Source organism: Mercenaria mercenaria, chromosome 18 (assembly GCF_021730395.1).
Source record: "Mercenaria mercenaria strain notata chromosome 18, MADL_Memer_1, whole genome shotgun sequence".
Taxonomy (NCBI): Eukaryota; Metazoa; Mollusca; class Bivalvia; order Venerida; family Veneridae; genus Mercenaria; species Mercenaria mercenaria.
Genome location: NC_069378.1, coordinates 52,241,419 through 52,256,744, shown reverse-complemented (window position 1 = coordinate 52,256,744; position 15,326 = coordinate 52,241,419). Strand labels below are relative to the sequence as shown.

General features: G+C 34.4%; 1 protein-coding gene across 1 annotated transcript in view; it reads left to right on the top strand.

The window, feature by feature from the left end:
- Positions 1–15,326, top strand: part of LOC123539059 (uncharacterized) — a 48,965-nt gene that overhangs the window by 10,776 nt on the left and 22,863 nt on the right. The window contains exons 9-15 of the mRNA XM_053529942.1: positions 141–221; positions 620–658; positions 1,478–1,516; positions 2,423–2,470; positions 10,805–10,882; positions 12,152–12,241; positions 14,715–14,765. Of these exons, the coding sequence (XP_053385917.1) occupies positions 141–221; positions 620–658; positions 1,478–1,516; positions 2,423–2,470; positions 10,805–10,882; positions 12,152–12,241; positions 14,715–14,765 (426 nt within the window). The remainder of the gene's footprint in view (positions 1–140; positions 222–619; positions 659–1,477; positions 1,517–2,422; positions 2,471–10,804; positions 10,883–12,151; positions 12,242–14,714; positions 14,766–15,326) is intronic.

Here is a 15,326-nt window from a genome sequence, read left to right as displayed (position 1 = left end):
TATCAATGAACCTTCCTTCTAACGTATTAACTAATGTATTTACAAAACATATAATTTGCTTTATCTGTCATCTGAATACATGAACATTTTTTACTCTTTTTTGTAAAATGTTTTTAATCAATTTAATACCAAAATTTCAGTATGGTCTGCGCTTAGAAGCATTACTACGAGCCCATATGGACATAGTTCTTGCCAAAAAGATATCATATTTCGTCTGAAGTGTAAGTAGATTTAACCAGATTGGCACATTTACTAAACTGCAGAATTAGTGTTGATCCATCTTGAGCAATGCACAGTTTCTTAAATACAAAATGATATTTTGTAAAAAACGAATTATATTGCATTTAAAAGCAGCATCTTTGTCTTAGATGTTTGATGCTTCGCTTTTCTACTTTGATACTTTACAAACATTTACTAGCATTATATCATTTACTTGCATGTTTATTTCTAACGCCATTTAAACAAAGTCTTAATAAGATTGTTTTCAGTTAATCAGTCTCTTTAATGCTTTGGTAAAATAGTTGCATCTTGTACCATCAAAATATGCATAATTATGATGTTTTACCATTCTTTAAAACAACATCAGAAACATTTGTTCATGAAGCAGATTCTTTTTCAGACGCTTTTGAACACCTCACGGATGACTGTATATGCAAAGGTACGTCATTAATATTATTCTAAGCAGTGTATCCCAGCCTTGGTGAAACTTCCCTGGTGGAAAAATAGCAATGCATCAGCAAAAGACCACATCAGATATAAACTGGCAAAAACATGCAAAACGGTTTTAGATAAAAAAAATCAGTTCGAAATTATTTTGATATCAAACGCATGTATTTGAATCTTTCAAAATATTTTCATACATTTTATTTTACAAAATGAATATCTTCATGTAGTACATGATACGAAAAAAAAGACAAATAAGGAGTATCATCCGAGTTAGCGAGTTGGCGTTTGTATCATGCCGAGTTGGTCGAAAGACGAAGGGGATACGAAAAGTCGCACAACAACGTAATATGACGTGTCCAGATCAATACGCTCTTTTAATACTTATTACCGTAACAATGTAGTCCGTCTCACCAGCCGACGTACTAGGATGATCCTGATAGAGTCGATAAATATACAAGATTTTTCATATTGGAATGAAACTCCGGGAAAAACGAACGCAGTCCTTTAAGGTGATTTGGGTTTATATACTGAGCTGATGATAATATGATATGTGGTAAAATAATAAAATTGGTGATGAATGTTTTGATTCAATAAAGAGATGAACCGCACATTTTACAATGTCTAAAAAACTGTTGTTTTTTAATGTCTGGACTTCTCAATGCCATTTACATATATATATAAAATGCACGTTACATTTAATAGGACTTTGTGAAGAGAATTGAGTGCCAGTTAAGATGTATAGGAACTATATTTGAACTGTCTTCCCCTTTTAAAAAATCATTTTGCGAATCAATGTATCTTTCCGTTGCAGATATCTACAGTCACTGTACAAACTATGCTGAATATAACAGTAAGTTGCTGAAAAAATTGTACTTCATTTCCAGAATGACTGTTTGTCTTAATGTGATTTCAATATGTCTAATAGTTCAATATTGATTGGGGCATTTCACATGCATTGTTTTATAGGCTTATCAAGTAACTCTGCTGTTAAAGAACTGTATAAATGTAAGCCAGTTATGACATTTAGTCGTCCTAGAAATCGTAAAAATACGTTAGTTAATTAAATATGATATTTCAATTCATCTAGCTATTCATTTCTGTAGTACTAGCTATAGTATTTCTGATTTTAGTTTTATGCCTATTGACTGTGTTAATGATAAAATGGACAGGCTGCTGAAGAAAACTTTTTGTATGCACAAATTTGGTGCTGTATATCCTAAGGACATCAATTCAAAGACTTCGTTTAATATACTGTAACTCATTGGACTTTATTGTATTATTTTCTCCAAAATAATATTTATGCATATGTTACATAGAGGATATTACATGAGTGTCTTTTCATATTGAATTTATTTAACTCGTTGAATAAAATAATAAAATGCGAGGCTCTGCCGAGCATTTTATCAGTTTTATTCAACAAGTTTAATAAATTCAATGTGGAAAGTCTCAAATGTAATATTCTTTTTACAACAATTTAGTTTTCCTGTCAAAACATCAAAACTTATAATTTCTTTTACTATATAAACAAGTCAGTTTGACCAAAGTCTCCTATGCAATAAATGACTTCGACATCAAAGCTTTATTACACTAGTGTATTATCATTTTTAAATAATAGCTTTATTGTACTCCTGCGACGTCAAACATGTGATAAAATCATTTTTATTTACAACTTTTACTTTCATTAATTTTTTATAAGCACATTTTCACAACACCGCCATTTGTTTCTATTCATAAGTCATATTGTTTGTATTTTCAGCTCTTGCCAACCTCATGAAGAACGATACATGTATGCAAGCAGATTCAGGTAAATATATATACTAGTATGTCGGGTCACATGATTTTAAAATCAGTGGAGCATATATTTAAAAAATATATGGAAAGGTCAATCTTTAAGAGAAAGACTATCTCGACCTTCCCACAACAGTATGCTCTTCAGAAGTCACCTTTTCTAGGAACATCCAGCCTCTCTCTGTGACATAATCTGTAATTTCTGTATGATTGACAAAATAAACGTTAGGGCTTGATGTGTGTTAACAACTTTGCCCTTGGAATGTATTCGTATATACGTGGGCTTGATTTGTAGTTACAACTTTCGGAATGTTGATGGAATGTATACCAACACACGATTTCTTGTTTCAAGGTAACAACTTTACCTGCAATGTACTTGCACATATGAGAGTTTGTTTCGTGGTTCCGTTTTTGCTCTTGGAATATACTTGGTTACAACTTTGCTTTTGAAATGTACTTGATCACACGGCGACTGGCTCTTAGAATGTATTCGTACATACTAAGGTTTATTCCTGGTCACAACGTCATGGTTGCAACTTTAATCTTGGAATGTTCTCGTACACACGAAGGTTCGTATCGTACGTATGGTCCGAGAGCTCACGGACTTTTATTGCAACAATTGAGGCCAAAAGAAGTTTATACATTTTTGGAAACAGTCTTTCATATCCTCCATGAAAACCTATTTCTTAAGTGTCAAAGCCGTGCCTATCTATATTTTGTTCACTTATATTTATGACAGGGGAGGTAAAACTCACTTGTAAAGATATTAGGGGGTAGGGTAAAGTTTACGTCTACCAGTTTTTTCACTGATTAATCACAGTAACTGTTTGGTTGTCAGTAAATGTATATATGTCCAACAATGACAGCAATAAGAAATTCTTCAAAAAGGACTGAAGGGCAAACTGGATATTCAAGGTCAAAGGTCAGATTTATGTTAAAATCACAAAATTTGGCACATTTGAAATTTATTTTTATTCTTAAAAAGTAGTTTGTTATCATAAGTCACTCATCTTTATTTATGTAATGCGTATATATCAGCCAAACTCAGAAATGCCAATTTGTTGCAAAAAGTCAAGGTCAACCCTGATAATTGAAGGTCAAAGTTCATTTTCGTGCAAAAATGTGAAAATTATTACCTTATTTTTTTCTAATCAGTTTAATATGTTTTCACATTAATAGTCACTGAAGTTAATTCGTTTTAATGTTTGTGTGTCAGGCAAAGTCAGCAGTACAGATGTAACCCCCAAAATGCCAAGAGTACAGCTTATATGAAGGGTCAAAGATCAATGTCTTGTGAAAAATCGCATGAAAAGATTCCTTTTTTAAATATAACAGATATGTTTTGATCATTATAAGTAACTGCTTGTGATTTATTTTAATGTATATATGTCTCACAATGTCAGTAATAAAGATATCGTCTAAAGTCAGACAAGTTAAAATGTAATATTAAGAGTCAAAGGTCATTTTCGAGTAAAAGAATGAGAATGAAAAAAATAGCTCTTTAATTTTTCTCCTTGTTAACAATATCTTGTCGATATTAGTCAATGATGTCAGTTGATTTTAATATGTAAATGTAAGGCGATGTATGGTATGCACATATAATTTCAAAACATTCAAGTTCAACCATAATATGAAAGGTCAAAGGTCAAAAAGTGAGTAAAATGTTGCAATAATATCACATATTTGTAATATTTTTATTATTTAAAAGTATTTGTTTTGTCATTTCAGTAACTGATCTTTATTTATTTTACTGTATACATGTCAAACGATGTCATGGAAGAGAAAGTATGTCAAGGTCAAACCTGGTATTAAAGGTCAGGGGTCATTTTTGTGTAAAAGATCAAAATGTAGCATACTTACTAATTTCTTTGTTTAAAAGTAGCTTTTTGTTATAATTTACTTTTAGCAAGTTATTTTAATGTATATATGTCAAGCATGGTCAGCTATGTAGTTCGTTTATCCTAAAACGTCACAGCCAACCCTTTTATCAAGGTTAAAGGTCAGATTTGTGTAAAAATTCGCAAAAACAGCATTTTTGCAATGATTTTTCTTTATTGTTTCAGGTATTTTCGTCAAATCTAGTAACTGATCATAATTCATTTTAAAGTACATTTATGTATATATAACAAATGATATCATTCTTCCTTGATTATGAAAAATTAATCAAGGTCAAACCTGACATAAAAAGTCAAGGGAGAGGCTCTTCAAAAAACTCGCCTTTATGTAAAAAGGCTTGAACAAGTTGCGGAGCAAATGAAAAGATCCTACGGTAAGTCTACACAGGCACCGTACGGCCCATAGCATAGCACGCATCCACCTCGTGGGTAACTGCTTCCATAACCAGTAAAGAAATACTGGACAAGGTTCAAAAGTTAGGCCTGAGGATAAACAACTCCAATAAAAGAAATGGCAAAGACAGCCAACCTTGAGCCATTAGAGAAAAGATGAGAGTACAAAGCCCTTGTGCAGGCAGAGAAGGCAAAGAGACTACCATCACACTCACTCCACACAAAACTCGAGAGCAGAACCAAGAACAGACTGAAACGACAGAGTCTCAACCATATCGTCAAAGGACTGCAGAAAAGAAAAACAGCAGCACTAGACGCAGATGCAAAGCCGCTTGTGCCAGATGAATGGGTTCCTAGACAATGTGCTCCAAAGATCAGATTGGTGGTGCCAGAAGTAGAAAAAAGGGAAAACAACAGTAGGCTCACCAACAATATCTTACGCTAGAAATGATCAATGACCGCTATCCAGCGCACTCTTGGATCCAAGCAGATACAGATGGAGCAGTAGAAAAAGCAGTTCCGAATGCTGGGAGTGGTGCCTACATCAACTTTCCAGAACAAAATATAGATAGGCATGGCTTTGACACTAGATGCGGCAGTGAACTGCACCGGTTCTGCAGGTCGCTGGCATCTCCCCACAGCTTGGTCTCATATGGGATGTCTGTTGGCCAAACCGTCTGGTGTACTTCTTCCGGATAGAAACCGCTCTGCAGGATGTGGAATGGTATTTGTTCCTCTGATCCGCACTGGGTTTTTGGTGTATTTGCAACTCCCCGCTTCTTCATATGTTTTCTCAGGCCACAGTGTCCAGTGCGCTGACGGAGGATAGTTTTTTAGCTGTCTCTGATTAGCTTGTGCAGACTGTCATTATTGGGCAGGGCCATCATCACCTATGTTCTTCTAGTCTGACGCAAATCTATTCTTCAGCAGAATCTGAGATTCTCTGTATGAAGTTGAAGGTTTGGGACTGTATTTATTGGTTGCTTCCTTTGCAAAGTTTGCCCGCAGCTTCATTTTCGGCTATGCCGACATTTCCAGCAGCTGTCTCGTTAAGATGTCTGATGGTACTGCTGAGAGAGCCTGAGGAGCTCACTTGGAGTCTGTTAGAAAACAATATTTTGTCCCTTTTCTCCTTGTTCATACAGTTGGAGCGTGGCCGAAATGGAGCTTGCGCCTCGGCTCTAAAGTTGGAGAATCTCTTGCCAACTGGATGAGATTGTGTAAGAGAATTTGATGTAGGCACCACTCCCATCATTCTGAACTGCTTTTTCCACTGATCTATCGGTATATGCTTGGATTCAAGAGTATGCTGGATAGTGGTCATTGATCATTTCTAGCGTAAAAGATTGTTGGCGAGCCTGATATTGTTTTCCCTTTTCTTCAACTCCTGGCACCTCCAATCTGATCTTTGGAGCACATTGTCTAGGAACCCATTCATCGGGCACAAACGGCTCTGCCTCTGTGTCCAGTGCTTCTGCTTTTCCTTTCTGCAGTCCTTTGACGATATGGTTGAGACTCTGTCGTTTCAGTCTGTTCTTGGTTCTCTCTCGAGTTTTGAATGCAGTGGGTGTGATGGTAGTCTCTTTGCCTTCTCTGCCTGCACAAGGGCTTTGTACTCTCGTCTTGTTTCTAATGGTTCAAGGTTGGATGTCTTTTTCATTTCTTTTATTGGAGTTGTTTACATTGCTCAAAGATTTAACCTCAGTCCTGTTTTTTGAACGTTGTCAAGTTTATCTTTACTGGTTATGGAAGCTGTTACCCATGAGGTGGATGCGTACTCTGCTATGTGCCGTTCGGTGTCTGTGTAGACTTGCCATATGATCTTTTCATTTGCTACCCAACTTGTTCAAGCCATTGTTTCATAATGGCAAGTTTCTTGAAGACCCTCTCCTTTGACCTTTAATGTCAGGTTTGGCATTTACTAATTTTTCATAATTAAGGAAGAATGTCATCACCCGTTATATATACTTTAAAATGAATAATGATCAGTTACTAGTGTTGACAAAAATACCCTAAAACAATAAAGAAAAATCATTGCAGAAGTGCCGTTTATCTGAATTTTCACACAAATTTGACCTTTGACTTTTGATAAAAAGGACTGGCTTTGACTTATCAGGACAAAACCTACATTGCTGACCTTGCTTGACATGTATACATAAAAACAAATTTCTAACAGTGAATTATAACAAAAAGCTATTTTTGTAACAAAGTAATGAGTAAGTATGCTACATTTTGATCTTTTACACAAAAACGACCCCTGACCTTTAATACCAGGTTTGACCTTGACTTATTTTCTCTTCCATGACATCGTCTGACATATATACAGTAAAATGAACAACGATCAGTTACTGAAATGACAAAATAAATACATTTAAACAATAAAAATTATTACAAATAGGTGATATTATTGCAATATTTTAATTACTTTTTGACCTTTGACCTTTCATATTATGGTTGAACTTGAATGTTTTGAAATTATATGTGCATACCAGACAGCGCCTAACATTTATATATTAAAATGAACAGATATCATTGACTAGATCGACAGGATATTGTCAACAAAGAGAAAAGTTAAAGAGCTATATTTTTATTCTTTTACTTGAAAATGACATTTGACCCTTAATATTACTTTTTAACTTGTCTGACTTTAGACGATATCTTTATTACTGACATTGTGAGACATATATACCTTAAAATAAACCACGAGCAATTACTTATAATGATTAAAACATATCTGTTATATTTCAAACAGGAAGCTATTCGTGCAATTTTTCCACGCAAATTTGACCTTTGACCTTTGATAATAGCTTACTCTTGGCAGTTTTGGGGTAACATCTGCACTGCTGACTTTGCCTGACATACAAACATTAAAACGAATTAACTTCAGTGACTAATAATGTGAAGACATATCAAACAGATTAGAAAATTATAAGGTAATAATTTTCACATTTTTGCATGAAAATGAACTTTGACCTTCAATTATCAGGGTTGACCTTGACTTTTTGCAATAAAATTGGCATTTCTGATTTTGGCTGATATATACGCATTACATAAATAAAGATGAGTGACTTATGATAACAAGCTATTTTTAAGAATAAAAATAAATTTAAAATATGCCAATTTTAATTTCTATGTGATTTTATTGTTTGCGTACAACTTTGCTATTAAATGTTCCTGGATTGTACACGTGTGTATGAGGACTTATTTCTTGGTTACAACTCTCGGAATGTTCTTGTTTACACCTTTGTTTTTGAAATGTTTATGTACACACGAAGCCGATTTCGTGGGTTCAGCTTTGCTGAAGGAATGTTCCCGTACACATGAAGGTTCATTGCGTAGCTACAACTTTGCTTTAGCAATCTACTTGAACACACGAATGTTCTTTGCGTATTTACAACTCTGCTCTTGCAATTCACTCGCACATAGCAGGGCTAGCTTCGTGGTTGCAACTATGCTCCTAGAGCGTTCTCGACACACGTAGGCTCGTTGCTTGGTTGCAACGTTTCTCTTGAATGCCATTGGAATGTGTTCGTACATACGAATGTTTTTTGTTAGGTTACAACAGTTACTTTGATCTATGCATACTCGTGCTTTATATACAAGGGCTTTATTCATGCTCCTTGAAAGTAATTATTCATTCGCACGATTGCCTATTTCGTGGTCGCAACTTTGCTGTTGAGATGTATTCATACATCTAGGGCTTGTTTCTTGGTTACAAATTTGCTTTTGTAATGTATTCGTTCATACGAAGCCTTGGTACGTGGTTACAACTTTGCTCTTGAATGTACTTTTACATACGAGGGCTCGTTTCTTGGTAACAACTTTAGTCTTGGAATGTACTTGCACACACGCGGGCTTGTTTCGTGGTTGAAACTTTACCCTTGGAATGTACTAGTACATACAAAAGTTTGTTTCTTGGTTACAAATGTGCTCTTGGAATGTATTCAAACAAACGAGGGTTGGTTTCGTGGTTGAAATTCTGCCCTTTGAATATATTCGTACACATCAGGTCTTGGTTCGTGGTAACTTTGGAATGTTCTCGTGTCATGGTTATAACTTTTCTCTTGGAATGTAATTGTACAAATGCGGGCTTGTTCCGTGGTAACAATCTGTTCTTGGCACGTACTCGTACATACAACGGCTTATTTCATGATTACATCTTTTCATTTGGAATGTAATGGATACGTTCACACGAGCGCTTGTTTGTTGGTCGCAACTTTGCTCGTGGAGTGTATTGTACACACGAGGGCTTATTGCTTGCTTAAAACTTTGCTCTTAAATGTTCTTGGATTGTACTCGTATGTATGAGGACTTGTTGTTTGGAAAGTGTTGTTTACACAAAGGTTTGATTGTTTGTAACACCTTTGTTGTTGAAGTATTCTCGTACAAACATGGCTGGTTTCGTGAGTTCAACTTTGCTGAAGGAATGATCTCGTACATATGAATGTTTTTTGCGTGGCTACAATTTTGCTTTTGGAATCTACTTGTATACACGATTGTACTTTGCGTGTTTACAACTTTGCTCCTGCTGGACTTGATTCGTGGTTGCAACTATGCACTTAGAGCGTACTCGACACACGAAGGTTCGTTGCTTGGTTGCAACATTTCTCTTTGATGCTATTGGAATATGTTCGTACATTCGAATATTTGTTGTGTGGTTACAGTTTTGATCTTTGAATGTACTCGTACATACGAGTGCTTATTACGTGTATACACCTTTTTTCTAGAAATGTGATTTTACACACTTAGGTTCAATTCCGGGCCATAACTGTGCTCTTGGAATGTGCTCGTATACACGAGGGTTTGTTTAGCGATTCAATGTTAAATATTTGCTGTTTTAATATCCTTGTACAAACAAAATTTCGTTATTTGTTAACAACTTTGCTCTTACAATTTACTTGTACACACGCGGGTTTGTTTAGCGGTGCAGTGTGAAATGTTTACTCTTTTAATATTCTTGTACACATGTTTGCTCTTAGAATATTCGTGTACACACAAGGGTTCGTTATGACGTAACAACTTTGTTTTATCACTCCAAAGGTATACAATTTAACTTTGGTTTACTTAAAAGAAAAATTGTACGGCCTTTAATGCAGATTGATATTCGATAATTGAACTGTAATATTATTATACATGCTAAAGAAAACTTTGACTCATAGTCATAAAAAATCGTCGGATACTGAAAACGGTTTCCGCCTAAAAGGTAAGGAACATCTTGTAGGCATTGGTAATACAGATAATTACACCTTTACTAATTCTATCTGTCATGTATTTCAACATCTGTTCCCCTGTCATAAGTGTGATATTTTGATACAAGTAAAATATAAGTAGTATCTTGACCACATAATTACTTTTTAGACATAAAAATTCTAATGAAACATCTGAGGCAGTTTAAAATGCCATTTTAATTTTTGAAGTCTTTTGTATAAGTACAAAGGAAGCAAACTAATAGATACGCATGTAAAATAAGTAAATGCTTAAGGTAAGAGTTGTCATTCTTTGCTTTTCAAACACAGCGATAGAATAATCATCAAAACTCCAGTTATTGGAATAAACAAACATTTTATTATATTTATTATATCTACATTTGCAAAATCAATATTGGTTATTTGAAGAACTTAGCAATCCATTTTAGACTATGTAATGTGTTCCTCTCTTTGAAAAAGTTCTATGTCAAAAGGATGATTGGCTAATGATAAGTAGATTACCCATGATATGTTAGGGTCAAAAGGCAAAGTTTATCTTTGATATTTGGAATTGATATATACGGTCATCACAGAGAGTTTACGTGGTGTTTCACAAAGAGCTTTTGTTTAAAAAGAGTCTACGTCACATATACAAAGCTTTATTGGGACTTAATAAACCGTTCAAGGATAACCTATGTTAATAACGCGAACAAACTTTCATTCAAATTCAGCATTCGTTATTCAATCGGAAAAAAATATCCTAGACCAATACCATTTTGATGACAGTTATTATCTAACAAACTAAAACTTTAAAATCTGTTTTGTTTAGTAACAGCTGCATTTTCAGAATAAAAAAAAAAGTCACATAATTTTCAGTTTTCAAACTGCTGACGACAATGACCTTGAAGGAAGGGTCGGGAGAATGTAGGATTCATATAATAAATCTTCTAGCAGGTAAGATAGTAAACATACAGGATGGGTCAAAAGGATGCAGAATTCATTTAGTACATCTCCTAGAAGGTAAATTAAATAAGGTACAGTATTGGTCAGGAGGATGCAGAGTTCATTTAGTATATCTTCTTTCAGGTAAGTCAGTTAAAATACAGGATGTGTCAAGGGAGGATGCAGAATGTATTTAGTGGCATTTCCTAGCAGGTAAGTTTTTTAACATACAGGATAGGTCGGGAGGATGCAGAATTCAATTGGTGCAATTTCTAGGAGGGAAGTTAGGTAACATACAGGATGGGTCGGGATGATGCAGAATTCATTTAGTGCATCTACTAGCAGGTAAGTTAGTTATCATACAGGATAGGTCGGGAGGATGCAGAATTCATTTTATACCTCCCCTAGGAAGTAAGTCAGTTAAAATACAGGATGGGTCGGGATGATGCAGAATTTATTTAGTGCAATTCCTAGGAGGTAAGTTAGTTAACATACAGGATGGGTCGGGATGATGCTGAATTCATTTAGTGCATCTACTAACAGATACGTTAGTTAACATACAGGATAGGTCGGGAGGATGCAGAATTCATTTTATACATCCCCTAGGAAGTAAGTCAGTTAACATACAGGATGAGTCGGAATGATGCAGAATTTATTTAGTGCATTTCCTGGCAGGTAAGATAGTTAACATACAGGATGGGTCTGGAGGATGCAGAATTCATTTAGTATATCTCCTAGGAGGAATGCTAGTAAATTTACAGGGTGGGTCGTGGTAAGGACACAGACTTCATTTAATACAACTCCTAACGAGTAAGCTGATTACCTTGAACACTTTAGATACGGTGTTACGTTTCCGTATCACTTTAGGTACGGTACTATTTTTTTCTATATCACTGTATATACGATATCACTTTTTCTATCTCTAGATCAATTTAGAAACGATATTACTTTTTCTATTTCTAGATCATTACATTTCTATTTCTATATACCCTTAGATACGAAATTACTTTTCTGTTTCTAGATCACTTTAATAGATTTGTAATTACCTTTTTGTTTCTAAATAACTTTAAATACGACAGATAATATTTGGTTTTACATAACAATTCTATTTCTTTATCACTTTCTGTTCTAGAAAGTTTTAGGTTCGATATTGCTTTCTTTTTTTCCAGAATACTTAGGATAGGATATTGCCATTCTATGTCAATATCACTTTTGGAACGAATATATTTTACAACTGCGTCTTTTCTTTGTGTACGATATTGTGTTATTCTATAATTTTAGACCACTTTGGAAGGCATGCCTCTACGCCAAACAGTTGTCATTGTCAAGGAGCGAACAAACTGCAGCAGTATCACTTGGGAAGTGCAGATGGTAGTATAGTTACCATTTAATTTCGTTGTTATTTAGTGTCGATTAGTATGCTGTAGAGCATCTGTTCAAGAGGAACGACTGACCATGTTACTTTAGTTTCTGTTTCTGAAAATAGTTCGAAATAAAAAAAAGTAGTTAGTTATACGTTTGTGTTACAAAATGTGGTAGCGTTCAGTCTGCATGGACTTGTTCTTGTAATAAAAAGAATTTCAATAAATTTGAATTGAATAAAATTTACCAAATTTGACCTGATTGGACATTTTATGTTATGACATTTAGTAAAGGTGGACCTGAATAGACTTGTACTTTTAACAAAATGTAGTGACATTTAACCTGTATCTTGCAACGAAATGCAGTAACGTTCGAACTGAATGTAATTTTTCTTGTTACGAAATGTAGTAACGTTCGGCCTGAATGGTTTGTTCTTGTAACGAAATGTAGTAACGTTCAACCTGATTGGACATGTTTTTATAATGAAAAGAAGTAGCGTTTGATAGGAATGAATTTGTTCTTGTGATAAAAAGTAGTAACAGAAAGATATGGCCAGAGATGATATTCTTTACATACATACCAGTTGTTTTAATAATAAGAGTAGGAAACTATTTTTTATTGACTGTATAGAACGTGTTTCACATCTTCTGAAGTAAAATAACTTGTAATCTTCGAAATTAATTTTAAGTATGATAACTTAACTTTCAAAATGTATAGATCACATTTCAAAGGTTAAAAGCTACAACAGCCAACAATACATTTCTCAGTTTGCAAGCACGGCCACTTGGGGGTCAGCACCAATATATTTTCGTCTTTTAAAACAAACTGAGCACATGACTCGATCAAACAGCAACTTCAGATCATCATATTTAAAAACTCCCATATTCTATCAATGCACAGAAAAACTAAAGACAACTTACTCCGAGCGGTTTCTACACAAATAATACGATATTGTGTTATTCTATAATTTTAGGCCATTCTTACAAACAAGTATCATACTGAACAATACACTTTGAAAAAACAACATACCTGTTAAGCACTCAACACTTTTTTTCATGTCGGGTGTGTGGCGTTATTTGGGACGTCAGTTTCAAGCATGCCATCGCGTTTAAAAGTTTCAACGGCAATATTTTCAATTTCATTCAGGCTTAATAACAAATTTGAATCATTTATATGATTAATTTTAGTGTAGATGCGTATGTTATAAAAAGATGATAAGATTTGCATCGAAAAATATGCACTCGTTCTTTCACGGAATAATACAGCGCTCCTAAAGTCGTGCAATATTCCCCTGCAGAACTCATGCACATTTCTCTATACAAATCTTATAACCTATGATGATAACTTATTACATACTCGTTTCCATTTCTCATTATGTTACAATGGTACCGGAAACGTCAGTATTTTCCATATACTGACGCCTGAATTTCATATCGGGTGCATGACATAATTTAATGAGTGTCGTTGCATTAATTCTTTTATTAATTTCAGTAGTGTCAGTTTTATTCATGCTATTTAACAAATTCATAATATTTACATAATAAAATCTGCACATCTCTACATTACATTTATACGTTTATATCTGCCTGTAATAAAAAGGTTTTTATCTTTGGATCGCAGAAATATGCACTCGTTCTTTGGCGGAACAATAGTGAGCTTCTAAAATCGCGCAATATTTCCGCGGCAGAACTCGTGCATGTTTCCCGATACAAAGCTAATAACCTATAACCTATTGCACTCGTGGAGTATTTTTACTTGTAATCTGAGAAAGTGTTTAGTGTGATAATTTGTTATGTCAAAAATGTACTGTTTTATTTAATACTCGGAGGAATATACTTTGAGCATTATAACTTGTTATCTTAAAAATGTGTCGTTAAGTGGCTCTGAAGCTGTGTTTGTGGTGCTCTATGCTTACGATTACAAAATCTACCCTTACCAATTAAATTTTATTGAATGAACTGTTTTGTGTTATTATTTGTAACCTGAGAACTATATTGATATGGGATATAATTTGAAATCTGTGTAATGATTTGTTGGGCGTTACACATTGTAACATTTGAAATGCATCACTGATGTTTTAACTTCTGTAACTAGGAATAATAAGTAATGAAATAACATAAATCATCACATGTTTGACGTCGCGGGAGTGTAATAAAGCCATTAAATAAAAATGATAATACACTAGTGTAATTAAGCTTTGACGTCGACGTCATTTACAGTATAGGAGACGTTGGTCAAATTGACTTGTTTATATAGTAAAAGAAAGTAGATTTGTTGATGTTTCGACAGGAAACGATAACATGTGATAAAAAGAATATTACATTTGTGACTTTCCAGATTGAATTTATTAAACTCGTTGAATAAAATTGATAAAATGCTCGACAGAGCCTCGCATTTTATCATTTTATTCAACTCGTTTAATAAATTCAATATGAAAAGGCACCCATGTAATATCCACTACATCCAATACTGTATTTTACAGGGATAACAACTTTAAAGGACAATTGTTTGATAAATTCTGCAGAGTACAAAGGTAAGTATACAATAACTGTACTATGATAAATGTAAGGGTTATTTGTTCGTAATTGTCTCTCTCTGCATGTTCATGTATATACGAGCCGCGCGATGAGAAAATCAACATAGTGGGTTTGCGACCAGCATGGATTCAGACCAGCCTGCGCATCCGCGCAGTCTGGTCAGGATCCATGCTGTTCGTTTTCAAAGCCTATAGCAATTAGAGAAACTGTTAGCGAACAGCATGGATCCTGACCAGACTGCGCGGATGCGCAGGCTGGTCTGGATCCATGCTGGTCGCAAACCCACTATGTTGGTTTTCCCATGGCACGGCTCATACATTTTTTTTTCATATTATACACGTTTCTGTTTCTTTATAGGCACAAACGAAAATAACACTTCAATAAAACACTGTTTATTTTAGTATTTTAGTGTGATTAACTAAAGCAAATATCGTAATCTTATAATACACAAAATAAATGCTGTTTGATTAAAAAAAAAAAAACAATCCAAACAAATCATTTGAGGCAAATGAAGATAATTGTTCTAAATCATTATCACTGTGGGGAATCACATGATT